We start from the raw sequence: 27,777 nt of genomic DNA on the forward strand, positions 1-27,777 counted from the left end.
AAAGCAAAAAGTGCTTTCAAAAAAAGCCAACAAACAGAGGCACAAGGAAATTCAGTGCGTTTCTGAGCAAAGTGCTTGCTTGCTTCGGCAGGACTACCATGCAGGACTGTGGCGGATATTGGCAGGAGTCATGGTGTGGGAGTCACCTGAGAAGACACCCTACTGCAAGTAGCTCAGCCAATTCTCCTCCCTCATCCTGTATTGTTAGAGCAATGTTTCTAGGTTACTCTTATTTCAAGTAATAGCACTTTAACTGCATATCTGATCATCTCCATCAGACCACCTTAACTCCAAGCCACAGAAAATCATTCACTGACCGGAGCAGCTCCAGGACATAATGGTGACGGATTAGGGAGTCCTGTAGCATTCCAGCCTGCAGGCACAAACCCCACATGTGCCCTGGTGATGTCCAGAAAATAAAATGCATGGAAATATCTCACTGTTTGTACACGACACCTGCCCTCAAATTGCCCCAAAATCATGCTGGCAAGGCACTACTCAACCCTCTCACTACAAAAAAAAAAAAAAGCTAAGAAGGCAAATTTAGGCTCTTCCATTGAAAACCAGCAACCATCACTGCCAGTATCTGAGCTGGAATGCTCCTGACTTCGAAAACCACTGCGCAGTTACTTTTCAAGCATGAAACTCATAGATGTATTCCATGTAGATGATATTGCAGTAGGATTTTTGTTTTCAAAATTTCCACTTGCAACATTAGCACAAGAAAGTTTATGTTTAGGCTTTAAAAAAATCAATTATCCTCCACTTTCTTAATTTTGAACTTATTATTTTATCAATTGGGCTATGCTACGTATTTCAAACCATTTGATTTCTGAAAACAAGACCTTTATGACCTCACTATTTCAGAGAAAACATTAACGATTCTTTGAGAGGTGGGGCCTGGGGCGCCCACTAACAGCTCTTTAAATACTGACAAGGATGTGCTATTAAGTAATGCAAAGGCTCTAACTCCACATTAGCTCAGAAAGCAAAGAAACTACACCAAAGACTTCCTTAAATATTTTATATACTCCTATTCTTTTGAATATTAAATTTCTTAAAAGATATGATTTTTTTGAAAAAGAAAACAGCTGTATTAAATTTCCTCTCACCAAGAAAGCAATCTTTATGAAGAAAAACACCCCTATGTAAATCGAAATGCCAGGACGTTTCTATCTAAGTGAACATCCAGATCTGAACACAAACCTAAATCCAATCAGATCTCACTCGAAGGAGCTCAACAAAGTCCTGGGCAACTCTGGAAATTAGCTCTTTTGTTCCAAATGTTGGCTGAGCTAAGATCATCACACTAGGCAGGGAAGGAGAGAAGAGGACAGTCCACCTGGTGGCCACCATCCGTTTTCTTCCAGGCACAAAGTGCCTCTAGGGCGGCCCCGCTAACAAGCCCCCCATAAGAAAAGCCGGCATCCACACTGCCCCTGCCGTCCTCAAGAAGCCCCGATGCCCATATTCCAGCCTGTGAATGGTCTTCTAATGATCCCCCATTTGGTGGCACCCACCGCCTCTTCGCCGCTACACAAACACACAGAGCCACGGCAGCCTTCCCAAATCACAAATTTGATTACATCAACCCCCACTTCAAATGCTTCAGAGGCTCCCTGGTAGAGTTCTAGCCCCACCCCAGACCCTGCTCGCCCAGCCTCACCTAAGTACACAGGTCCTCAGTGACCTCAGGGGCCCCCTGACCTGCTCCTACTTCCCACTTGCCTCCAGGCTCATTTTGACTGTTTCCCAAGGAAGCCTTCCCTCCCTCCAACCTCCACAATTTGTTCTTCTCTTCCTAGAACATTCTAGGCTAAGTCAACTTCTGACAATGCTAAGCTCTCAAGAAGCAAATACATTTAGCTTACTAATGTGGCTACAATCTGTCTCCCCTAGACTCACAGAAGTGCACGTGTAATGAATAAATGAATGACGGGTTGGGTCTCAAAGGGACAGACATACATGCTCTCTCCTGTCCCGACCCATCTGTCTGTAGAATATCAGAAGCAAAACCAGAAGTTCCTTTCCTGAGGGTCACTTCTGTTGACACCCTTCACTGCCTACTGTGTCAGTATTAGTAAAACTCAACTTATTCCAAAGCCCTACATCCCGGACTCTCTCCAGTGTCCTCCCCAGCAGGGGCTCCCTCCACCCTGGACCACATAGGGCACTCTACCCGGGTCCCCACGCCAAAAGCTTCCAGGCCTCTGCCCGGGCTGCACCTGCGACCTGAGCCACATTCTTGACTCCTTCTCCTGGCTGACTCTTACTCTGTCCTCACAAATGAATGTAGAGCCCATTTCTTCCAGGAAGTCCTCTCTGATAATGTCCTTTATGTCTTGTCTGGCCTCTATCTATAGCAGCAGTACATGGTGACCAACTGGGTGTTTGCCCGCTCCTTTGAGACCACGAACCCTTGGGGACAACGTGGGAAGGAGTGAGAGATTACAAGACGGTTGAGGGAAGCAAAAAGCAGAAATCACAGTCCAAGTCCCAAATTCAAGGATACTTTCTCATAAAAAAGTATAAACTATTTCACACGTGTGCAATTTGGCTACTATTTTTGTGGCTTGTGGACAGCAAAAACTTGGTGTTCTTGTCCAAAACCCAGGTTACATGCAAAGAAATGTATATATTCATATCCAAAGGAAACCAGAGCTGCTCAACAACAGTTTGCAGTTAGAACTGAAAGGAAATTTGATAAAGGCAATCTCTCTCTCTCTCTCCTTTCTTTTCTGGAATCATATAATTTTAGAAGTATTTGCGTGACTAACAGATGGCTACAGCCCGTGATTCTGCACTGGAGTGTATGGGGCTGAGGAAGACCAGATTACATTCACTCTGTAAGTGCAATCACACCAACACACTGATAGGTGCCGTGGTCGTGCAGCTGATGTTCCAAAGCAGGCAACCTTATTCGGTAAGAGAACTCTAAATAGAAAGGAAGAAATGCAATGTCCTATACTGAATTTCATTTGCTATATGCTGATAGTATATCTTGACTAATGAAACCCAAAAATAAATTGTCAAGTCGGGTTTCTTCATCTGACTGTTTTATGCTAACATCGGATATTAAACCCTCACTCCATATGGAAAGCTCAGGCCTACGCTGCAGCACGGTTACATCACGTGGAAGAAAGCCGACCAAGGGAGAATTGGAGAGTTCCCTGTAAAAGCTGCGAAGTGTGGTTTTGAACCTATACATCATTTGCAACCACATAATCGACAATGGAGTTAGACGTTACCTTTGTGGGGCGAAAAGCACTGCATGCTTCAGAACCATCAAAGAACGCTGAGCTTTGTGAAACAGTCCTGAGGCACTTAAATCATACTTTTTCTGAAAGGCTCCTAATCTGACCCACTTCACCATTCCAGGTATAAGAGGGAAGTACTGGAAACAGTAGAGAGAACATGCCCTTGAAGTATGACAAGGTCCTGCTTGAATCCTGCTACAGCATTTACCAACCGCTAAGCAGACCAATTCCTTAACCCCTCTGAGAAGGCTTCCCAATCTGCAAAAGGGGGCTGCCACCGCCCACCTGGGAGTCATGGATGTGAATAAAATACGCAAGTAGGGCGGCCGACTGGTACCTGACACGGGGCCTGGCTAGTTTCCCTCCGCTGCCCTTCTCCCCCTTTAAACTTGCACTGATCCCCCTGGTAAGGATCAAGCCCCCGGAACAGACTGCCCCTATCTTCTGTGTATCCCTGGATACATGCCTTACCCTTAGGAGGCCAGAAAAACAACTGCCTCCTCCCAAGTCACTAACAATATTCTTAAGAGTCTGGGTATTTTTAACTCTAGTTTTCAAGGAGACTATTCCAGAACTTTCCAAGCACCATTCTCCAGGTTGGCTCCCCTCCCAGTGCCCATCCTTCTCACCTCAGATCCTCTGTCTGACTGCCTTCTGTTCATGGGAAAGAGAGTCCGGTAGGGTGGGGACTCCCTAGGCCTCCCTCCCTCCCTCACTGGTGACTGTGACTACCTTCTCCCCACTCGAACTCCAGCTTCTGAGGATTCTAACCTCCCGTATCCTGCAGCCTCTACATCTTCCCAAGACGCACAAGTGGCCACGACCCTCCCTTCAGAATTTTTCTGGCTGGCCCTGCCGACCCCCAGGCCCCTTAAGGATAAATGGCATTGCTCTGAAAATGGCAAACGCCGCTGACTGACACACCAAAGCTGCATGGTCTGGGCTTTCCTCCAACCCAGGCACAGCCCTGCCCCCCCTCAGCCTCAGTCTGCAGCCCTCGAGAAGATCTAATTCACATGCAAGGCTGTGAACACCAGCTAAGAATGACGACTCCCAACGTGTATCTCTAGTCCGGCTCCTTCAATAGAGCCCCAGTCTCATAGAGCCGAGTGCCTCTTTGAAGTCCTAACTTGGATGAAAAATGGCATCTTAAAAATGCCTCATGTCCACCATTTACTCTGGAATTTGATTCCTGGCAGTTACCTCCCAGACTCTTCATTTTAGTTACAGCCCCAGCACCCACCTAGATGTCTGAGGTCACATTCAAATTCCACTGTTCCCTACCCCTGTCCCTGCCCTGGAATCAGTCCTGTTATTTCCGACAATAAGCCCATCTCAAGTGTGGTTCTGCAGGGACCATGGCCAGAACCCCACAAGCTCACAGCATGGTGCACTGAATAACAGTCCTCCGTAGGGTGCTCCCTGGAGGGGGAGGCATCTCCTGCCGCTGGTCACCTCAGAAGGCATGGATTCTCACACAGGAGGCCCAGGAGAAGGGACTCAAGGTTTTCCCGTGGTCTGAGCTTTGAAGGGCCCGAGGTCTGGGGGAGCTCCTAGTTAGCAGACACACTTGCCAGTGAGTAGATGAGGATGGGGGAACCCAGGCAAGGCTGTCCTCACTCCAACTCCTGGGCTCTCGGGAGCCACGGGAAAGGCCTGTGTCCAGGGTACAGCCCGGCCATCACAGATCCCAGCCTGCAATTGCCAACCCGGACAGCCTAGACTCCATCTACTTGAGACACTTATTTCTGTTCTGTTCCCCACCCAGAATGTGATGGACTCATTCAGATATTGTGGCCTGTCTCAAGCGAGACAAATTCAGTGAAAAATGAAGTGTCCACATTGGACCAGAGCATGAAAGGAGAAACAAGGCCTCATGGTCAGCATGATGGTGGTGGCCACACCCTTTCACCGGGTGAGATGAACCATGGTGAGGGTGAGAATCCAAGGTCCTAGGTCGGTCAAATCATCTTCCTTCACGGTTGTCTGGGGTGTTGGAGACTGACTAACACAAACTAACGACACCGCTATCAGTGGTGGACGTCAGCTGCAACAGAAACTGTTTCAGCTCTTTACTGCCAGCATGGGTTAAAAGTAAATGACGGGGCAGGGAGGTCTGCACGGCTGCTGGGGCAAACCACAGACCCAGCTCTGAATGCCCACTGACTGGAACAGAGAGGAAGCTACGGCCCTTTTAGCTGTCCCTGTGTCCAACAGATCCAGGTGAGCCAGCTACTTAGGAGAAGGCCATGTATTCCTGATACTCAGAAAAACCAGCCTCGTAAAGGGAACAAATAGTGGCATGGATTTTAGAACCTATTCTGCCCCTTTATGTAGGCAAAGTAAAGTAAATGGCACGGGGAAGTTGAATGCAAAAAAAAAAAAATTAAAGAACCAAACGGTGACTGCTTCCTCCAACAGCATCCCCTGCAGCTGCTCACCCCCGAGACGGCCACTTCCTCACCAGTGACCGCCGGCCAGGAAGCGACGTCACGCACTTCACACAGACACAGCCAGGAATAGCGGGCCGAGCACGTTTCTGTAAAAGCAAGAATCGAGCAAGATGCTGCAGAATTTGACTTAACAAGTTTAAATACTCCATGAAAAGAATCCCTCAGCAGCCGCCTAAATCAATTCGCATCTCACTTTTTCAAAACAATCAAATTTAATAAGGACGCATTTGTCACCAAATAAAAGTAGGACCAAACAGGTTCCTCAAAGCAAGGATTTTAACAGGTATCAAACACCAGTGGGTAATGTGCTAACAAAGTAAATATTCCAAAATATTAGAAAATAAAAAATTACTAGGATAATACATGGATCAAGACAGCTGTTAAGTTTTTGCTTTTAAAAGCGATTGAGACAGCACGGATGGTAATCTGTCTATTTCCAATGCAGGGTGTGCACAGCCCACATATCCAGATGCAACAACATGCTCACTGGGCAGTACAAGTGAAAAAGGAATAAAGAAAAAGGAAAAGAGGAACAAGAGAAAATTAGAAACACACAAGAACAAAAATGATTTTGACAGCATGTACAAGAATTTACGTGAGTCTGTGAGGCCAGGAACGCGGGGATGGTGAGACTCAACCACACCTCCTGCTCCAGGGAAAGCAGGGGCCTGAGGGGAGCGGCGCTGCCCGTGGACCCCAACGTGTTCAGCGCCCCTAACCAAAATTCCACCTACAAGAGTCTAGGCAGATTTTGAGCTACAAATTGTGGTCGCATTTCAGTCTGGACCGTTTTACTCACTTCCACCAAGAGTAGCAGGAGAGAATTAGGCTCTGCTCCTGCAACATATCATTGTTTAAAAAATTAATGACTGTGTAATACTAAAAGCAACAATGGGGTAAAAGTGACTGGAGGAGAATGTGCTTGACCCGAGCTCACTGGCCGCATTATCTCACAGACGTTCAGATGCTGGCTGAGCTCTTATGGTACCAGAACAGACAGACCCAAGAGGAGGGAGGTTTAATGCGCTGTTATATTTTGATGCCGGGAGCCATGCCTGGTACACGAGGTTCTGGGTAATCAATGGTGACAGTGCCAATCACTGTGGGCTAAGTACACATTCGGCTACTCCGCCAAGTCCCAAGGGCAGACTTCAAAAGACAAAAACAAGGTGGCATTCTCTGGTGGGTCTGCAGACTCAGAGACAAGCATTTGTTGAGCAAAAATGTCACCAGTGCCTCCTATGACAACAGAGGAGGCACTGGCGTGGGGGCTGGAGCAGGGTTCCAGGCTTCCACTGCTCACTCACCAGTCTGTCCAGGGGGAGAAGGTGGTCCCTGCTTACGTTGCACCGATGCACCTACCTTGACTAATGCCTGGGGCCTCAGCAGGAGTTGACAGGTGAGGGGAACGGAGCCAGACTCTGTGTACCACGGTGCTGGCAGCTATGCCCTCAGCAGTGCCCAGGCTCCTAAACATGCTAGCTCATCCCCAAGAAGCAGATGGGGAGTGCGGGCATGTAGATCACAGGGCCCTGAGAGGACAAGTACAGATCATGGCCACGACATGCCTCTCCCCTTCCTTAAGCCATTGAGGTATTACTGGGAGGAACAGAAAATTCATCCAGAACCCGCTAGGTTGTCTCTCGCAGGTGGAACTCGTGTCCTCTGTGCTTCTCACTCACAGGGCTGGTCTAGACATTCTTTTTTATCAATTCTCTAGCATCTTCTCCTCCAACTTATCAACAACCAGAAAGTAGGATCTGATCTTAGGTAAGTTCAAGAATCACAGAGCACTTCCTTCACGGTGGTCCCAGCAGCATGTGCCAGGTTCTGCGACAGTTACCTGTGGGACCACCATGAGCCCTCTCCAGACTCAAGGACAGAGGCCGTAGGATGGGGGGACACAGCTTCCCTCACTCTCCCCAGCAAATGTGTCCATGTCTCGGCAAAGACATCTCACCCTCTTCTGCCTGAGAGACAGCACGATAGATACACCGGGAAACAGAGCAGAAGGTGGGGGGGTAGGCAGCCCAGAAGAGCTCGTCTGTATTTCCGAGGCAAAGTGGGGTCTTTGACTTAATCACAGGGACAAACTGAGAATGAACATTTCCCTGCTCTGTCCCAAACACCGTGATACGCCTTTCCCTGCATAAGGAGTTCATTCGGAAGTCCCTGGCGGTGTTTCTGATGTCCTAACTTGACATGGTGGCTGTCGGGCAGGAAGAGAGGGCTTGAGCAGAAGAGGTGCTGGTCCTGGGAGGCAGGAGACACCGGCTCCAGCCCCAGCTCAACCAGCGCCACGTTCCGCCTCTCGGGGTTCAGCATCTCATCTATAAGCAAAGGGATGAGACTGTCCCAGGGCAGGCTGCCCAACAGAAATGAAATGAGAGCCATGTAAAGAAAGTTTCCCAGTTGCCACGTTTAAAATGGTAAACAAAGTAACAAACCAACAAACAAAAACCAATACTAGAAACTGATTTTAAGAACAGATCTTACTTAATCTACTGTATGTTAAATACTATCATTTTGACATGTAATCAATATAGGAAGTAAAGAGATAGTTTATATACTTTTACTAGACAAGCCTCAGCGTCTGATGTGCATTTGACCTACAGCACATCTCAGCTCAGTCCAGCCTCCTACCCAGTGCTCCTAGCATCCGTGGATTTGGCTACTTTATTGGACAGGCAACTCCAGGGTTCTCACCATGGTCCTGGCTGTAAAGCAGGAGTAAGTGTCCACACTAACCCTAAAAGGATCTCTCTGAAACAAAGGCGGATTCACTTTGAAATGTCTGTAAACCGGCGGGCTGCACCGCCCTCCCATCTTGGCTACAAGACAGACTTCTTCCTTGCTGATCCCTTTCTGGATGTATGGAAGCAATCCGGCACACAGCCAGGGTGGACTGTCCTCCAGGTAAACTTACCTGCTCTCTGTGTCCAGTCTCATGAATTCCTCCTTCTCAAACGGGATGCAGAGGAGGGGGATCTTGTCCCTAGATTTCTTGGGGCCACCAGCCAGCCACTTGGACTTGAGCAAGATGAAGAGTGACTCAGTGAATTTCTCGATCTTCTTCTCCACCACCCTGCAGTCCTCGTAGTTTGAAGGCAAAGTCGGTACGTGGCTGCTCGACTACTCCACATGCAGTACAAAGACAAAAAGCTAAGAGTCAATATCGAGGTGCCATACAGCTCCTCTGCACGTGGAGCTTCTCGAAGGCCTTGGCAGAGAGACAGTCGGTAATGGTGACAAGACCCACAACATTGTGGTGGGTCTGGAAGATGCTCCACCCAATATCGGGAACATAGTGGTGCCTGTAGTGGATACAGAGTGTCCACTGGGAGCCAAATGGGCTGATATGGCTCACCAAGGTGAGTAGCTGATAGATGCAAAAGAAATTCTCCTCTGACATGATCTCTAAGTATTGGACCACAACGGGACGAGTCTGGTGGTCCTCAGCACACTGCACGTAGTCAGGGATGCTCATGTTGCAGGCCCTGCCGAGAGGGGAGAGGAGATCGAGGTACATAATCTGCTGTGTGCTAAGGGCCCATCTGGGTTGCTGTGACCTGGTGTGTACCAGCCAGAAGGCAAGGGAAGCCAAAGCAAATCCAACGATACAGTTTGTTCTCAGAGTCTGCACATGGCTACTGTAGCTCGGATCACATTACCCAGCTTTTGGTCTAGGCTTCCTGCCTCTGCAGAGAAGGGTCACTTCTTATTTTATATTTCCAAGCACCTAGCAAAGCCCTGATGCAAAGTCACGGCTCAAAAATGCTGAATAAAGAAATGAACAAAGGAAATGCTTTCCCCAACCCCCTTCAGCAGAATATAAAGAAAAGGACCACAGTAGGATCAAAAGATCTGGATTTCTATCCAATTTATTTGAACTCCTAAGCTTCATAATAATGGATAAGAAAACTTGCCTTGGGGAAGAGTGTACAGTTCAGTGGTAGAGCACATGCTTAGCATGTACGACGTCCTGGGTTCAAACCCCACTACCTCATTAAAAAAAAATGACACAAATAAATACACCTAATTACCCAGCTGAAAAAGTATTTTTTAATTCAAAACTCAAAAAAAACCTTGCAACTGACACAACATTGTGAACTTGACTATACTTCAATTAAAAAAAAATCCTTGCCTTACAAGAATATATCTGGATTACGGATGTTTGAAAATGTAATATGCCTAGGGTACCACCTGCATAAAAGGAGGTGACTGTACAAATGTTCTATCCCTCCTTTATGAGATATATTTCCTTTGGGTGGGTTATAACCTCTCAGAGCTAATTTTCTCAGATTAAAAATATAAATATTACCAGATTCTCAGTACTGCTGAAGAATCAGATAACCCTAAGAAAGCATCTGACCCACAGAGATTACTCAATAAATGTTTGTTGAATGAATGAATAAACAATCAAAGTGAATGCTGCTCCCTGCCACAAACCATCATAATGGTACTGCCTGGAATTCCCAAGCCCATGTACACCCGACTCTGCACTAACAATGTGGGTGACCTGGGCAGGCCTGTGTTCTTCTCTAAGCCCCAGTTTAATCATGAATAGAAATAAGGGCAATAACACAAACCCCAAATTGTTAGTGAGCCAGTAATGAATTGTACCCCAACACTGCAAGATGGAACCATTAAGAAACCTGGGCAAAGGGTCCATATGCCCTCTCCATATAATCTCTTACTACCACATGGGAATCTACATTACATCTCAAAATAAGAAGTCTAATATTTTAAAGAGGTCATTGAGGTTAGGTGAGCTCACTGTCTCAAATAAGGAACACACTGTACAAATAGGACAATGCCCAGCCCATGAGATACACTCAGTTAACATTCCCACTGAACCCACTAGTCCCTCCAACTTCAGAGCAAGAGGATGGGTCCTCGTGGCAACAGGCCACAGCACCTGAATCTAACAAAGCTAATGGTGTCCACTTCCAAGAGCCCCTGTCACCAACCTTGTTCTAATTTTCTATTTGTAATTTTTTACTTTTCATTAAATTGAAACTCCCAATTGCATAGAATTCTTACCAGATATCATGATGGCAGCCCTTCAAAGCCTGACCACAGAGATCATGATGGCAGCCCTTCTTGGTGAAACAATAAAATGAAAAGCCATTTCCACAAGACCTCTGTGTAAATCTACTAGGAGACTTCATCCTGGACTGAGGAAGAGGACTGGGGAGTAGCGGGTAAACTGGGGTACGGAGAACTATGGGCCACCTGTCCCACGATGGACTTTAGACTCACCCTCACCCTCCAGGAACTTCAAAATACACACAGACAGAGTGCTATGGACAAGAATTTTTTTTTTAATCAAATTCCTGAATCCCTAGCAGATCTTGTTTCTACCGAGACACAAATGGCTTATGTGTATAATGTTTCACAAAAGCCTTAAAATATTATCACCCCAACTTGACCCATCAAGAAACTGAGGTAGAGAAGTTTATCACATTCTACAAGATTAGAGAGAGGCCACGTCAGACACCGTATTTAAATCCAAGTCCCTGCTCCAGTGCTCACACTAGAAAGTGTCACATACTGCCCCTTTCCTGCCCTCTCCCTGCAATCAATCTCTGAAGAGTCTTTTCTGTGTCACCTGGAATCAAAATCACATCAATTTTTCACAAAGATCTATGTAACTCCTTAGAGGACTTATCAAAATCTAAAGGGTTGGGTTGAGAGGAGAGATTTGCAATTTCTGTTTCTCAAAGGAAACATGGCTTTAAAAGAAACTGAAAAGTACTTATCTAGTCTAAGCCCTCATTGTGCAGAGAAAGAAACGGAGGCTCAGAGGAGAAGATGAAACGGTGTTATTAACAAATATTGCCTCAGCGCAGCACCAAGCCAGCCCTGGGCACTTCTGGGGGAGGATCTGGAAGGCCCAGGAGAATGAGTGTTAGAAAATAGAAAGAGAAGAAGCATATAAGGCCCCGTCTCTACACCACCATACCATGAATTTCCACCAAATTACCCAGTATGGGTGCAGCCAATATTAAGGTTGTCTAAACAGGTTATTGAAACCTGGAATTCTCAACCATAGTGGAAATTCCAGCATTTACTGTGCTTTTTTCCCAGTCCAACCATCAATTCAGTGGACACTCTGTACCGGGGACTACACGAGCCCTGGGGTTCTCACAAATAAAGATCTCTATTACCACGTGTGCAAGCCACATAAAGGCTACCAGAAGAAAAGCGCCCACAGATAAGATGGAATTACTGAAACCTAAAGCATCCAAAGGGCATATATTACTAGGAAAAATGGTGCTCCTAGAAATGGACTCATGGACATAGAAAGCAAACTGTGTTTAGCAGGCAGGAAAGGGGGGATTAACAGATACAAATTGGTAAATATAAAATAAATGACAAGGACCTGCTATATAACACAGGGAAATATATTCAATTTCTTGTAATGAGTTATACTAAGAACAATCTAAAACATATGTATATACATATGCATATGTTTATAACTGAATCTCTGCTGTACACCTGAAACTAACATTGTAACTTGACTACACTTAAATAAAAAATAATTTAAAAAATAAGTAAAAATAAAAGCAACGCCGTTAAGAAAAAATAAAAGAACACTCTAATCCCCTTAGCTGTAGGTGGTGAAGAATTCTGGTTGCAAGCACCAAGTCCATTGGATCACTCCAGCCCTGGCTGTCACTCTTTCTGAACATCAGGGAGTCACTTGCTTCACTGAGGTTTCTTTTCTCTTCTGTGAAAGGATACAGTTGCAACTAACGATGTATAGAATCTCATCATTCACAAGTACAACAAATAGTGAAGACTTCCCATGGGCCAGGCACTGGACAGATGAAAAGATAGGGTCCCAGATATATTCATGGGTAGAAGAAGTTTATGCCATAAAGACAATAAATCTTCCTGTTTTGATAGACAGATTCTTTGCAATTCTGATTAGAATTCCTTCAAGGTTTTTCTTGGAATGTAACAAGTGAATTTATGGTCAGAAATAGCCAAGAAATTTCTTTAGAACCACCACTGGGGAGGGGTGGATGGGTCATTCATTTCCACTGGTCTTTCTGAAGTGATAAAAACGTTCTGGAATAATAATGGTTGCACCACTGTGAATATGCTAAAAGCTGCTGAATTGTACCATTTAAATGGAAGGACTTCATGGTGTGTGAACTATATCACAATAACGCTGTTACATGAAAAAATATTTCTTGACAAATATTTTTCTGTTTATACCACGAGTGTGTCCCACAATTTAAGAAAAGCAAAAAACCAAAACAAACCAAACTGTGCCAGGAGCTTTTTAGGACTTCAATATCCCTGGGTCTCCAAGGCCTCTGGTGGTGCTGTTCCTGTTAACACACACTAGCTGGGCTGGGCTAGTTAGGGACTGTAACTATCTTTTTAAAATCGATGATCACTCCTTTCATCCTGGTAGAGGGAAGGAAGGAGGATGTCTCAGCCTCATACCTTCAGCTCATTTTTAACAGAACCAAGCCCTGCTTTCACCACTGTAATCCCTCTCACTATAAAAACACGTGACATCAACAAGCACCGCCATCATAACTCCTGAAAGTGTTCAAAGTACTTACATGCAGCAGAAATACTGAGGGAGGAGACAGAAACTCCCTCAGCACTGAGGCTCCCTTTTCCCAACTCCAACTGGAGTAGCAGGGCGTTACAGCCTGAGGCTCTCAGCCCAGGGAGCAGTGCCCACGCCACTGAGCTGGTCCTCCGGGAGCGGGAAAGGGAGAGAAGGGCAGCCCCGGGTGGGAGGGAAAGAGGGGGGGACGCGGGCTGCAGGCCCGCTCAGAGGCCAGCCCGAGACCCAGCCACAGCCGCCCTCCCCGTCCGGGTCCGCAGTCCCCGCCCGCCCAGACACAGCCCTCCCAGGGGCGTGAATAGGCCAGCGGCCAAGGAGAGGAAGCCAGGGAGGAGAGGACTAGCGGGCGGGAGAGGTGAAGGGGACGCCAGCCGCGGACTGAGGGGTTCCGGCTGGGTGAGAGGTGGCAGGTGCACACCTGGCCCTGGACAGCTGTGGCCGGGGCGCCGGGGCAGGTGGCGTTGTGAGAGGGGCTGGCCTGGGCAATTCAGCTGAACACAAGCTGACTGGCGCCCTGGGGGACTGTGACAGGCTGACCGCCCTCCCGCAGCCGCCTGATCCCTTTCCCGGGAGCCCCCCACCTTGCACTTCCACAGTCAGAGGCCCCAGCCCCAGGCAGGAACCAAAGGCCTAATGGGCCACAGAGTTGAGAAGCCTTTGGGCCCGATCCCCGGCTCGGATATGGAGCTTCCAACCAGCGGACCACCTGGCACTACTGCGCATGCGCAGGAGGGCCAGGGATCCTCTCTGAGTTCTGTGAGAGAAGGTGGGACAGCGAGGGAGGTAGAAGATGGGAGCAGGTGGAGCAGAGGGGAAAAGTGGAGGGATACAGATGGACAGGATGAGCAGAGAGTAGGGAGGGATACGGAGAGGGGAGGGTGGTAGCGGTGTTGGAGAGAAAAAGCTTAACCTCTGGGGCACCCAGAGGTGGCAGACCTGCCTCGGTACCATTCTGTAACACTTCAAGTCCCGCAGCTCAAGTTTTACCTCCCTGATCCAGCCCTCCAACCGATGATTCTGCAGAAGCCCTATGGGGATCACACCCATTGCCCCCACGCGGACCTGGGTTTTCTGTTGCTCTGAGAACCAAGCACCTGCAGGTGTTGTCGCTCAGAACTACCTTGGGAAAGGTACATAATCCCCTTTTACACGCTGGGAAACAGGCAGGCAGGATCACTGCCTTAGCTCCACTGTCCCAGGTGTTGGGCTGGCGGGGAGCGGGATGATACAAGATCAGAGCCCCAGACAGAGCAGACTGCCTGAGTGTTGGTGCATAGTCCCCATATCTCCTTGGTAAACCATACCCAACCCTAGTGGAAACATCAAGGGCTCACAGTAGTTCCCTGGGTGTGGGAGAGCTGTCCTCATGTGAAGGAAAAGTCCAGCTGGGCTAACAAGCTAAGTCACAAATCTAAGTGTGGTAAGTGTCAGTTTACTGATCTAAATTCTGCTGGGCTATCTCATATATCTGAAGTTTAGTGTCAGTTTATTGGGCTAACAACCTTACTCGTAATTCCAAGCACAACAGGTGTCAGTAATGTGATCTATTACAAATTGATAAGCTCCAGTGTACTGATTCCTTGCTTTTTGTTCTTTGAGCCTTATTGGCTAATTCCCCCTTACTTGTAATTAAGCCTTTAAAACCTCATGTGCACGTCTTGGAGGTGCTCAGAACTTCGGAGCAGGAGCCCCTCTGAGCCCACCGGCATAATATTTCTGAGTACACCAACACCCCGATTGGTGCTTTTCTTGGCTGGCCTGTTTCCATAACACTCAGCTCCAGTGCCCAGCTTTCTAATTAGATAGGAGTGTTACCAAGTCGAAATTCTTTCTCCTCAGTGCAGGACAGGACAATAAATTGGGAGACCAGATGTTGGGGCATGGAATAGCAGGTTTCTGTAGACCTAGATCACAAAGTAATGTCCTGGAAAACCATCTCCCCAAGTCACAATTCAGGCTCCTTTCCTATGTACTTGGTTGTTGCAAACTTCTTAGTGTAGGAATTCCTTCTTGTTAGAATCCTTTCTTCTTGCAGCTATCTGCGTGGGTCAGATCCCTGCAATCCTCCAACAAAACAAAAGTTATTTTCTATTATGCAATTTGCTATCTTTTAATGAATGAAAAAGTGTTAAATATCCTTAAAGGTCAGAGCCTTCAGAAAAGGATCTCCTGTTTATTTCAGGCTCTAGGCAACATTGTTTTACAAGCCAGATGAAGCCTAGGAAACAGAGCATAGGGTTAAATTCAAAGGAACGGATCTAATATGGAGTCAGATTTGTTCTGTTCTATTACCCGGCCAGAAGCCACTTGAGGATTTAAATCCCTTTAAGTTAAAAATAACTAAAATTTTAAAGGAATTTACATACATAGGTGGGAACGTGCAAAGCATATCTGGAAAAGCACCCAATGGATAGTAAACAGTGGCATCTCCAGAGAGGGCTGAAAGAACAGAGGATGAGGGAAATCTCCTTTCACTTGTGTATTTTTGTGCTCTGTTTGAGTTTTTTTTTTTAACCATTTGCTTGTATTTCTTTTTCAGTTAAAAAATGTGTAATGGAGCAAAGGAGTAACTAGCTTAGCAAATAGAGCAGCCATGAAATCACTGAGTCATCACGTTTGATTTAAGCCAGAAAGCATTTATTGACTCTCTCCAATGTGCTCAGTCCTGTTTTAAGACTTCTTTTAATATTCTTATTATTATTATTACTACTAATACTACTAATATCACAATTAATATTATTACTATTATTTTATGAAATAATAACACTGTTTACCTCACCCCTGCCCATGGCTGGTGGAAAACCAACTGAGTTTCTATTGAGTTGTTTTCCAAGTAGTAGTGATGAGTTTATAAACAGAACACATCTTCAGGGTAAAATAGGCAGAGTGCTTTTCCATCAGGCCAGACAGATATGAAGGGTTTTCAACAGAGGCGCCCAGAAGCTGAGAGAGAAAGCCTCCAGGACACTACAAAAAGCTGACCAAACTGTCTTCTCCATGGCACTACTGAAATAGGAAAGAACAAATCTGACTCCATATTTGATCTGTTCCTTTGACTTTAACAAAGCCAAGTTAATATGCTCCGGTCCTTTCATGGGTTATGATGTCACTTAGGAGATGGACAGGTCAACAAGGAACCACTCTGCCGTGGTTATGGAGCCGGGGAAAGGGATGGGCTGCAAGATGTATGACGCAGCGGCAACTGTACCCGTGCTTCTAGGCAGGTATCCAAAATCGCCTCGACAATGTGTCAAACACTTGTGACCACGCCCTCATCAACAGACATGTATTAAAGACAAATGGAAACATATAAAAGGCCAATACCCTTGATGGGTACACCGTCCAAAGAGCAAAATCTCAGTTTGACAACTGGCCATCTCGGTTCCCTGGGATTCATTCTTGAAGAACCTTAAAAACCACTCCTCTGTCCTCAAGAAGTGCTGCATATTTGTCCTATCTTTGGCTCAGGGATGGAGCACGTTCAAATGAACTTTAATGTCTGCACAGATTTGACAGTCTTTCTCCAGGTTCACTTGTCCATTCCAATGAGGCCTGAGCTAAGTTCATCCTCCGTATGATCTATTCCCTCCAGTGACAGCTCATTGAGCCTGCAATTAAAAGCCAAGTGAACAAGACTGTCCTCAGCTAAAATGTTCACCCACCCTTCACTGATTTCTTAATCTCCTCTCCTGGCTAATTGCAACAGACTAACACCTCCCTCCACCAAGATACACAACTATGTCATTTTGTCCCCCCAAAGAGAAAGTAAGGTCCATAAAAGAGGAGACAACTACATAGTCACCTCTGAATTCCAAGCATATAGTAATGTCAATAAATAGAACTCAGATTATTGATAGTTTCCTTTAAAACCTTTCTGGTTATTTGAATGAGACCTTGGAAGAGAGGTGTTTGCTGTCCAGTATATTGATCCACAAGACTCTGGAGGCCTTTTTCGGAATGGCTGTTCACTGATTCATTCAAAACACAACTTATCAATCAAGGAGTAGCTGTGGTTTTCTGCCAGGAGTTTGTGGTCACTCTCATGCCAGAACAGCTTTAAACTATATCCTTACTTTGGATTTGTTATTTTTCCCTACTTCCAACAAAATTGACTTTCCTTACTTTCTTGCCTTGAGGAATATTTTTCCTCTTTCACCCTTTAGTAAACCAAGATTCTCAGGATTGGCTAGGCCCATAATATGATCACCCATCCAACTCCTATTTTGAGAGGCCTGGGGCTCATCTCCTCCCCTCCTGTCAAGGCAACTGAAAATAAGTTCAGGAGCCAAGCAGCACCCCACGGCTTCTAACGCTCACGTATCTCCCAGAATCCCTGCTTTCTCGTTTGTCTTGGCTTCTGAGAATTTCCCCTCACTTTCTTGACAATTAGTTGTGCAGCTTGAAAGATGAGGAAGGAAGGTTTTATTTGTTAATCAGCATTTTAAAGCACTTGTCTAATGAAGGTTTCTAAGAGTTTCTAGAACCATCCATTGACGAGGCAGAAACCACACTAGACATTTTCTAAATTTAGCTCTCATGTGCATTTTTTCTTTGCCTTTGTTTTCTTAACTGCTAACAGACATTATTTAATTAAAAAAAAATAAGGCCCCAAAAAGGATATAACACTGAAGGGGCAAACAAAATTAAAGGGCAAAGACAGAAAAATGATAACTACTCTACAAAGTTAATATAATACATACACTATATATCAGATCAGAAATTCTCAGTAACAGCTAATTGAAACATGACCATGAGGTAAAATTACTCTCCTGTCAGGACATGGCCAACAGAAAATACAATTAAACCAACACACTAATATCCTAAGTCTGGCAAGGTACAGAACGCTACAAGCTAAATGTGTCTACTTCTTGAAATGAGGGAGACTCACCAGCTCTTCTCTGTGGAGCCTGAGCCCACGGGAGGACGGTGAAGTGAGCTCTGTAAGTACCCAATTAGCAAAGTGAGTGATGAATAAATAGACGTGAGCTTTGATGACAGAGATGATACTACTCTTCATTTGTCCTTTAAAGTATGACTTCACTTTCAGTGATCAATACTTCGGCGTCTTCAGGATTTGAGATTTTAGGAAAATGCACAGCCTGGGCCAAGACCTCCTATTTAAGCTCGTGACACTGCATGTAGATGTTTCAAGGGCACCTCCAACTCCACCTGCAAAGAGCTGTCTTCACGGTGCCCCTCCCATAGCCGTCCTGCCCAGGGCCTTTGGTAGGGGGGTAAGGTCTCCCTGCGTTTACCAACTCAGGCCCATCACTCACAGATGCGAATGGACCCCTCCTTCAAGGATCAGATATCCTCAGTCACCGAGTCCCACCACTCTAAACTGACCTACCAGATACTCACTGGCACTCACTCAGCACTGACTCTGTGCTGGAGACCATGCTGCATACTGCACAGTGTATCTCACTGGATCTCCAAACAGACCTGGGAATTGGGTACATCACTGCTTCAATTGACTAGATAAACTGTTTCAATTCCTTGCATGTGTCATTCAAACTGACACGGCTACTAAGCCATAAGCCTGGGCCTGAAAACCACTTGAAAATTGAACACTGCTACACCTCGCAGTCACCCTACACTGACTCATCACATCACCTCCTGCCAAGCCTTCTAAATGTTTCCAAGCATTCTACAAGACAAATGTGAACTACGAGAGCACCCCACTCTCCTACTTAAAATCTGTCAATGATGGTCCACTGCCCTTAGGAGAAAGCCCCACCGGGCTTGAGCACAGCCTAAGGCCCCAGCATCCGCGTTCCCTGCGCGGCCGCGCCACCTCACCCACCACGCAGCCCTACACATACCGTGTCCAGGACAGGGATGTTGACTCCGCACAACCCAGGGCTTGTCTCACTCGAACAATGATCACTTTCTTCAGTGTTCATCTTCTTCATTGCTGACTCTCACAAAAATGTTTTCTCATGATGAATCAATATCTTTTTCCTTACAAATTCTCATCATTGATAATGAGCTCCCCCCAAAAGAGAGAAGACATAATTCTCAGTCTCCTTATTTGTAAAGTGAGAATAACAAGGAAATATGAGAGGTTTTAAGAGAAATAATATTCATGTGAGGCTGAGGGACAATTCCATCATACAGTAAGCACTCAATATGTACTTACTTAATATTAATAAGAATATATTGCATTCCAGCAACCTTCAATCAATGTTTTATGACATTGTCTAACAGACTACTGACAAACTGTTGGACGAGCCCCTTAGAGCAGATCACCACAAGCATACTGGGAGAGGTAAGCGCTGACTCAGTTACAGCTGCAGCCACCCAGCACTACGGGGCGGGGGCAGTTTGCTCAAACTCTTAGATGTTGCTTGAGCATTTAGTTCTCGTTATTGAATAAAGACAGGTGTTCTTTAGTCAAATCTCCTGAAACATAAATCTTCAAAGATTGATGCAAATTAGGTTTCAAGTACAACACTCTCACTAGAATTTATTTGAAAATTATAGTCTTAGCTACTCCGCACATCAAAAGGGCATAATCTTAATGTATCTGACTAAATACACTGAAAGGGTTGTTTAAAAGAAATTAAGAAGAAGCCATTCTGAATAAGCTCTCAGTATCATCTGCACAAAGCCCCACCCATGGGTCTCATTTCTCACTTCCACATAGGTGTTTTCAAGTAGCTTACCTTGGGTCTTGGTTTCTTATAACACGGGGCGGGGAATAGTTGTGGATAGATTTATGTAGCAAATATATACCTAGGGTATTTGCTGTGAAGGAATTCTAGAAATAAGAAGATTGATATATAGTCCCACCCATAAGAAACTCAGCCTTTCCATTTACAACAGCATTAAGAATAAAGTGAGAGATACATTTAACAAAAATTTACAAGATTTGTACATTGAACTTTTTGAAGTATCACCAAAATAAATTTTAAAAGATCTACATATATGGAAGACATTCCATTTTCATGGAATGATTGACAATATTATTAAAAATGTTAAGGCTCCTCAAAGTGATCTATATATTCAGTGGAATACCTATCAAAATTCCAGCTAACATCATTGCAAAAATTGAAAAACTGAACCCAAAATTCATATGGACGTGCAAGGGGCCCAGGACAGCAAAAACAACCTTGAAAAAGAAGAGTAAAGTTGGAGGACTCACTTTAAAGTGTACTAAAATGTTATAGTACTAAGTCAGTATGATACTGGCATAAGTTTGGATAAATATATCTAAGAGACACAATAAAAACCCACGGGGAAAACTTACATTTACAGACAGTTTTCCACTAGGGGGCCAAAAACACTCCATTGAAAGAATAGTCTATTCAACAAATGGTTCAGGGACAGCTGGGTGTCTGCAGGCAAAAGAATCAATCTGGAATCTGAACACCCATATTTTATATAACAAATAAAATTAATTCATAATAGATCACAGACAGAAATGTAAAAATTAAACCTATACACTTTCTAAAAGAAAACACAGTATAAATCTTTGTGGGCCTAGGATAGGCTTTGGTTTCCTAGATACAAAACCAAGAGCACAAATGATAGAAGAAAAAAGCAGATAAACTGGACTTCATCAAAATTAAAATCTTTTTATTACAAAGGACATCATCAAGAAAGTGAAATGAGAGGGAAAATGGGTATCTCAAGTTAGAGAGTGCATGCTTAACAAGAAAAATAAAATAAATCTTTACATAACTACCTCCCCTTTAAAGAAATTGTTTTAATGTTTAAAAAAAAATAGTGAAAGGACAATGTGCAGAATAGATGAAAAATTTTGCAAAGCATTTATCTAAGAAGAGAGTATTATCCAGGATATATAACGAATGCTTTCAACTGAACAATACAAGGAAATAAGCCCAATTTTTAAATTTACCACGAATTCAAATAGATATACAAATGGCCAATAAGCATATGAAAAGATGCTCAGCATCACTAGGGAAATCAAAAACAAAATGAGATCTCATTTTACACCCACTAGGATGGTTATAACCAAAACATGGACAATAACAAATGTCATTCAGGAGGCAGAGTAACCTCTTATGCGGCCAGAGGAAAGGGGCAATGGTGCAGCTTCTTTGGAGAAGTCTGTTATTTCCTCAAAAGCTTAGAGTTATATGGCTCAGCAATTCCACTCCTATATGTAGAGTCATCCCTCAATACCCTTGGGTGGTTGGTTTCAGGAACCCCACACCCTGGATACCATAATCCAAGGATGTTCGAGTCCCTTTACAATCAGCCATCTGGATCCATGTAGTGGAAACTACAGATATGGCGGGCCAAATGTACAGCCAACAGAATGAAAACATATTCTCATAAAAAATTTCACATCAATATTCATAGCAGTATCATTTAGAGTAGCCAAAAGTTACTAACAATATCCACCCATCAATGAACGGATAAACAAAATTATCAAGAATAGGCCCACAAACTTTTGGTCATTGAAACTTTGACAAAGGAGGTCACAGCATAGAATGGAGTAAAGACAGCCTCTTCAGCAAATGGTGTAGGGAAAACTGAACAGCTGAATGTAAATCATTGAAGTTAGACTACTTCCTCACAGCATACACAAAAATGAATTCAAAATGTGTTAAAGACTTAAACATGTAGACAAGACAGTATAAACCTCTTAGAAACAACCATAGGCAAAACATCTGACATACATCTCAGCAATGTTTTCCTAGAGCAGTCTACTCAAGCAATAGAAAAACAACCAAAAATATACAAGAGGGATCTAATTAAACTTACAAACTTTTACACAGCTAAGAAAACAGTAAGCAAAACAAAAAGACAACCAACCTATGGAATGGGAGAAAATATTTGCAATAAATGAAACTGCTAGGGGCTTATTCCCAGAATATGTAAACAGCTTTTACACTTAATAAGAAAAACAAACAAACAATTCAATTCAAAAATTTGCGGAAGTCCTAAAGAAACATTTCTCCAATGAAGACGTACAAGTGGCCAGTAGGCACATGAAAAAATGTTCAATATCATTATCAGAGAAATGCAAATCAAAACTGCAATCAAGTGTCACCTCTCACCAGTCAGAATAGCCATCTTTCAGAAGTTCACTGTCAATAAATACTGGAGAGTCTCTGGAGAATTGGGAACACACCTACACTGTGGTGGGAATTCAGTTTGGTGGAGCCATTGTGGAAAACTGTATAGATGTTCCTCTAAAGACAAAATATTGACCTCCCATATGAACCAGCAATTCCACTCCTGGGCATATATCCAGAAGGAACCCTAATTCAAAAAGACACCTACACCCCAATCTTCACAGCAGCACTATTTACAATAGCAAGACATGGAAACAACCGAAATGTCCACTGACAGATGGCTGGATAAAGAGGTTGTAGCATATTTGTCCAATAGACTACTATTCAGCCATAAAATAATAATAAAATAATGCAATTTGTAGCAACATCAATGGACCTGGAGAATGTCATTCTAAGTGAAGTAAGCCAGAAAGAGAAAGGAAAATACCATATGAGATTGCTCACATGTGGAATCTAAAAAAAAAAGAAAGAAAGAAAAAAAAAACTTATCTACAGAACAGAAACAGACACAGAGACTTAGAAACCAAACTATGGTTACCAGTGGGGAGAGGGTGTGGGAAGGAATAAATTGGGAGTTCAAGATTTGCAGATACTGAGTATGTAAAGAATAAACAGCAAGTTTATACTGTATAGCACAGGAGAATATATTTAATATCTTATAGTAACTTATGTTTAAAAAGAGTATGAAAATGACTACAGGTATGTTCCTATTTAACTGAAATGTTGTGCGGTACACAAGAAACTGACACAACATTATAAACTAACAAGACTTCAATGAAAATATTTTTAAATAGACCAAAAACAAAAAAAAATGGAAAATGATGTTATCAAACAAAAAGAATTAAAGTACTGATTCAGGCTACAATATGGATGAACCTTGAAACTTTATGCTAAAATAAGCCAGACACAGAAAGCCAAATAGTGCCCTTTAAAGTGAACTGTATCTAAGCATTTATTTTACTACTCCTGTAAATTTTCCAGAGGTTTGAAATCCATCAATATCAAAATAAAATGTATTATACATTAAAAACTTATAACGCTTCCTCACAGGAGGGCTTTTATTATTAAATGCAGAAACGCATATAAAGCTCTTGGAAAAATACTTTGCACCTCCACACAAAATCACTGCTGTCACTGCCACTCAGAGGGTGGTGCCAGCACTGATGAGAGCTGCCTCCACTCGCTCCCGTGCAGACAGTTGTGAAGGCGTGAGCTCTGACAGGCAGGATGAGCGTGAACCTGGGTCAGACACAGCCACGTCCCAGGCTCTGCGTTACCCAACTTTCTTATACAAACTGCAACATGTAATGTAAACACGCTAGATGGATGTATCTTACAACACAGGGAATACAGACAATGTTTTACAGTAACTATAAATGGAGCATCTATTGTACACCTGAAACTAATATCATATTTTAAATCAGCTATATTTTTATAAAAAATTAAAAAATATTTCTAAAATGTTATCACTTTAATATTCAATTCGGTTTTTAAGTAACTACTAAACAGCTCAGAATGTATAAAAGCATTTAATTGTGCTGTTTGTTTACATATTTATTTACATTCAGCCTCTTGCTAAAAGAGAATTTAAACAATTCTTTTATAAACAGCTTAAGAACCATAACAACAAAAAGGCAAAACTGAGAGTGAAGAGAAAATGGATATTCAATACTTAAATGAAACCAGGGGGAGATAAACTCATAAAAATGGATTCCATGAAGTCAGGGCAAGTGTTAAAGGCTGACTAGAAATTCAGCTGTAGGATTCTTGGCAGCTAAATCAAAAAGAATAGATGATGGAGCGGGTGGTAGAGCGTGTGCTTAGCGTGCATGGGGTCCTGGGTTGAAGCCCCAGGGCTTCCATTTACAGATAAATACATCTAATTACCTGCCCCTCAAAAGAGCCCCAAAGAAAAGAAAAAGAGAAATTTCTTTCCCAAAGAACCCTGATATTAAATTTGGATTAAATATTTAAAAAAAGAAAAAAGAAAAATACAAAAGATTAGTGACACTGTGAAGGAAAACCACAGCTGGGCTAACAAGCTAAGTCACAAATCTAAGTGTGATAAGTGTCGGTTTAGTGATGTAATTTTTGCTGGGCTACCTGGTAAATCTGAAGTTTAGTGTCAGTTTACTGGGCTAATAAGCTAACCCGAAAATCCAAGGTCAACATTTGTCACTAACGTGATCTGTTCCAAGTTGATAAGCTTCAGTGTACTGATTCCTTGCTTTTTGTTGTTTGAGCCTTATTGGCTAATAGCCCCATACTTGTAATTAACCTTATAAAACCTCATGTGCACATCTTGGAGGTGCTCAGAGCTTTGGAAAAGAAACCCTTCTGAGCCTGCCAGCGTAATAAATCTCAGTACTCCAACCCTCTGTGTGACTCTTGTTTCTTGGCTGGCCTGTTGTTTCCATAACAACACAAGCGATAATGCCCGTGAGATAAATCTGGGGAGGCTGCTGGCAGATCCCCATGTCTCACGTGAGAAAATCTGAAACATCCTTCTCATCACTCAGAGTCATCATAAGCCCACCCCACAATTCCCGCCGTTAAATGCAGGAGCACGGTTAGGGCCCAGCCTTTACTGTCTTTGTGTCATCACAGTGATACAGGATGGAAGGGGGAAGAGCACAGCCATTCAAGGAAGGCCGCAGCCATTGACATCAAAATGGTGAAGGATTCAACCCCCAAAAGGCCTTGAGGCTCAGGATGAAGAGATTTAACTTCTAGCAGATCTTGAGATTCAGTAAACACCCATTGTAATAGTAACGTGGTGAATAACATGCCCCAGGCAACATGGTAGTCCCATGGCTAGCCACAAAAGATCAAAGGGTGGGAAATGGCCAACTCCCTGGGAATCCCAGCCCCTTGCCTTTAGGCTGGTCCTTCTACTTATTAGCATATGAAACCACCAAGCCCAAGAAAACAAGCAACACAGCGCCACCTCGCGGTCACCACTCTCTCTCCCTCTTTGGAGAAGGCCCACACTCTGTCTGTGGAGTGTGTACCTACTTCTAATTTGTGCATCAAACCCCCACACCTCTTGACGTTTCTCTTCCATTTCAATGTATCTCTCTGAATATATATACCTTTACTCAACACTGGCTTGCTCTTGAATTCTTTACTGCATGAAGTCAAAGAACAAAATCTGGTGGGGCACATTCCAGGGGCTAAACGAAAGGGTGGGGCACAGCCCTTCTCATGCCCAACGCTTTTTATTCTTGTATCAACAGGACTGGGCTGTGAAGCGAAGTCTGAGTCCCCAGCTAAGGGACAGAACCAGCCTCCAGGGCTCCAATTTGCGGACAGCCTCTCGCCAGCTTGGGCCTTGGGGTCTGCCAGGATCTCTGTGTTTCTCTGTTGTGCTGACTCCCCAGCCAGACAGCGTACTCCTAGGCCTATCCCCACAAAACCCTTCTCTCCAAAATACAAGCACATCATGTCACAATCCTCTTGTTCAACCAGGAAATGTTCAGCCCACTTTTTTCTCCCCAATAAAGTAACCCAACTGTCCTCCCTCCCATCACATCACTTCTTTATTTGTGAGAACTCTGCACTCGTCACACCCCATCCTGAACACAGGTGTCCTGTTGGCTGTGACCGAGATGTTTCTTTCTCAAACAGCCTGCATCCTTTCACTTTCCCCTTGTTACCTTAAAAAAGCCTTTCCTGAGTCACCCACCCCTCTGATTATGAACTCACAATGTGCTGAGGTTGCAGTCACTGTGCATACATCCCAGTTTTGGTTAGGTTTCCATCGCAAGATCTTCATTAAGGAGCTGCATCAAGAAGTTTAAGAGGCTATTCTTACATCTGAGTGGAGGAGACTGCAAAAAATTTAAATGGCTTTGAAGAGAGAGTTAACCAGGGACAGAGATGTCGCGGGTCCTAGTCAAAAGTGTCATGAGGAAAAATGTTCTCCCAAGGCTCAGAGTGGCTTCTGAACACGGAGTCAGCAGGGAGGAGGTGACAGGCAGTGATTAGGGTGGGTGATACAGGTTACGCTCCCCCAGCCGGGAAAGAATAGGTTTTTTTCTAGTTTTCCAAACAATTTCTTACTGCCTTTTTTCCCTTACTACCACATACCATTTCCTACGAATTAAGCATATCAATGTAAGTCATTTGGGGCACTTGGGAGAAGCTACATGATGCCATTCACAGGGCTGGGGCATGACAGCCACACCAGTCTAGATTGAAAGAACAGTTGGGGTATTTGCAAGGTAATCACGGGCATGCAGCAAACTCCCCAGGTTCAATGACCTCATCTCAAAGCTGGGGTCAATAAAACTACCAAGCAAAGTGCGTGATGATTATGGCCAATGTTTACTAGGTAAGTGCCCGTGAAAGCTGCCGCTTAATGGGGAATGAGTACGATCAATAAGGCCCTGTCTACCTACCCACACGCGCCCTGCCTTCCTACCTTGCTGCAAAAGCAGAGCTTGTTTAGCTGAGATGAACGCACCCAGACCAGCCCAGAAGGGAAAGCTCCCAGCTCTGCATGGCGAGATGTGTTCCTTTCCTTCTCAGGGCTGATCACAGTTTGCTCTCGTCTGTTTTTATGTTTATCCCTTTTGTAACTGCCTCTCCTCCGGAGTTTTTGCTCAAGCAGCACAGGGCCAGGTGTGTCTTGCCGCCTGCCGGATATTCTGGGCAGTGAAACAGCCAACTCCATATCTGGCTCTGGTGCTGAATGGAGAGAGCAGAAGGCCCAGGGGCCCATGCTGAACCGAAGCCCCTGCACCCAAAATTATGGTCTGACTTTGGGCAAATTACACAGTCTTCTTTACCCTGAGATTCCTCATCTGTCCATGAAAATAAGTGCCCATATCACACAGAGTTACAAGTATTAAAGGAAATCAGCAAATTCACAACCTAGCCAAGGGGCTACAAGTGCGTCCTCAACAGACAAATGCTGCCTTTACGGCTCTGACACATGCTAAGCGGGGCGGCCCCACACAGTGAACACTGCTAAGTGCCAGTGTGTAAAATGCTTCATGTGTGCTATAATACTCTTTAGATCTTACAACAATCCCAGGAAGAAACGAATATTTTCATGCCCATTTCACAGATTCACCAACAGGTTAAGAGAGTATGCATTCTATTCCAAGGCCCTATGTTGAAGAAATGGTGATTTAAACCGGAATCTGGGCCGAGGCCTTGGCTCCATCTCTCTCCCATCCACCTGACAACTTGCCTATGAATTCCACCTGTCCAATATACAAGTTTGCAGCCAGCCATCTCTTAAATGCAATGTGTGCCACCATTTGTCAATGTTGTTTAATTACCATAAAATGTTCTCAGAAACCACTACAGTAAAGGAACGTGGACTTAAGGAATTCTGCATTGCGTTCTCCTGTAATGTGCAGAATCCCTTCCCTACACCTCCAAATCCAAGTATATGCTTCCTCCATGTTTATGTTTGC

General features: G+C 44.3%; 1 protein-coding gene and 1 long non-coding RNA gene across 2 annotated transcripts in view; one reads left to right on the forward strand and one right to left on the reverse strand.

Annotated features, from left to right (window-relative positions):
- The window catches only part of LOC140701209 (trafficking protein particle complex subunit 9-like), a 722,564-nt gene that overhangs the window by 652,945 nt on the left and 41,842 nt on the right, over positions 1-27,777 (reverse strand). The window contains exon 11 of the mRNA XM_072976650.1: positions 8,637-8,842. Coding sequence (XP_072832751.1) covers positions 8,637-8,842 — 206 coding nt within the window. The remainder of the gene's footprint in view (positions 1-8,636; positions 8,843-27,777) is intronic.
- The window catches only part of LOC140701224 (uncharacterized), a 60,960-nt gene continuing 59,135 nt past the window's right edge, over positions 25,953-27,777 (forward strand). Inside the window, exon 1 of the long non-coding RNA XR_012080186.1 lies at positions 25,953-26,067. This is a non-coding gene — a long non-coding RNA (uncharacterized lncRNA). The remainder of the gene's footprint in view (positions 26,068-27,777) is intronic.

Source organism: Vicugna pacos, chromosome 14 (genome assembly GCF_048564905.1).
Source record: "Vicugna pacos chromosome 14, VicPac4, whole genome shotgun sequence".
Classification (NCBI taxonomy): domain Eukaryota; kingdom Metazoa; phylum Chordata; class Mammalia; order Artiodactyla; family Camelidae; genus Vicugna; species Vicugna pacos.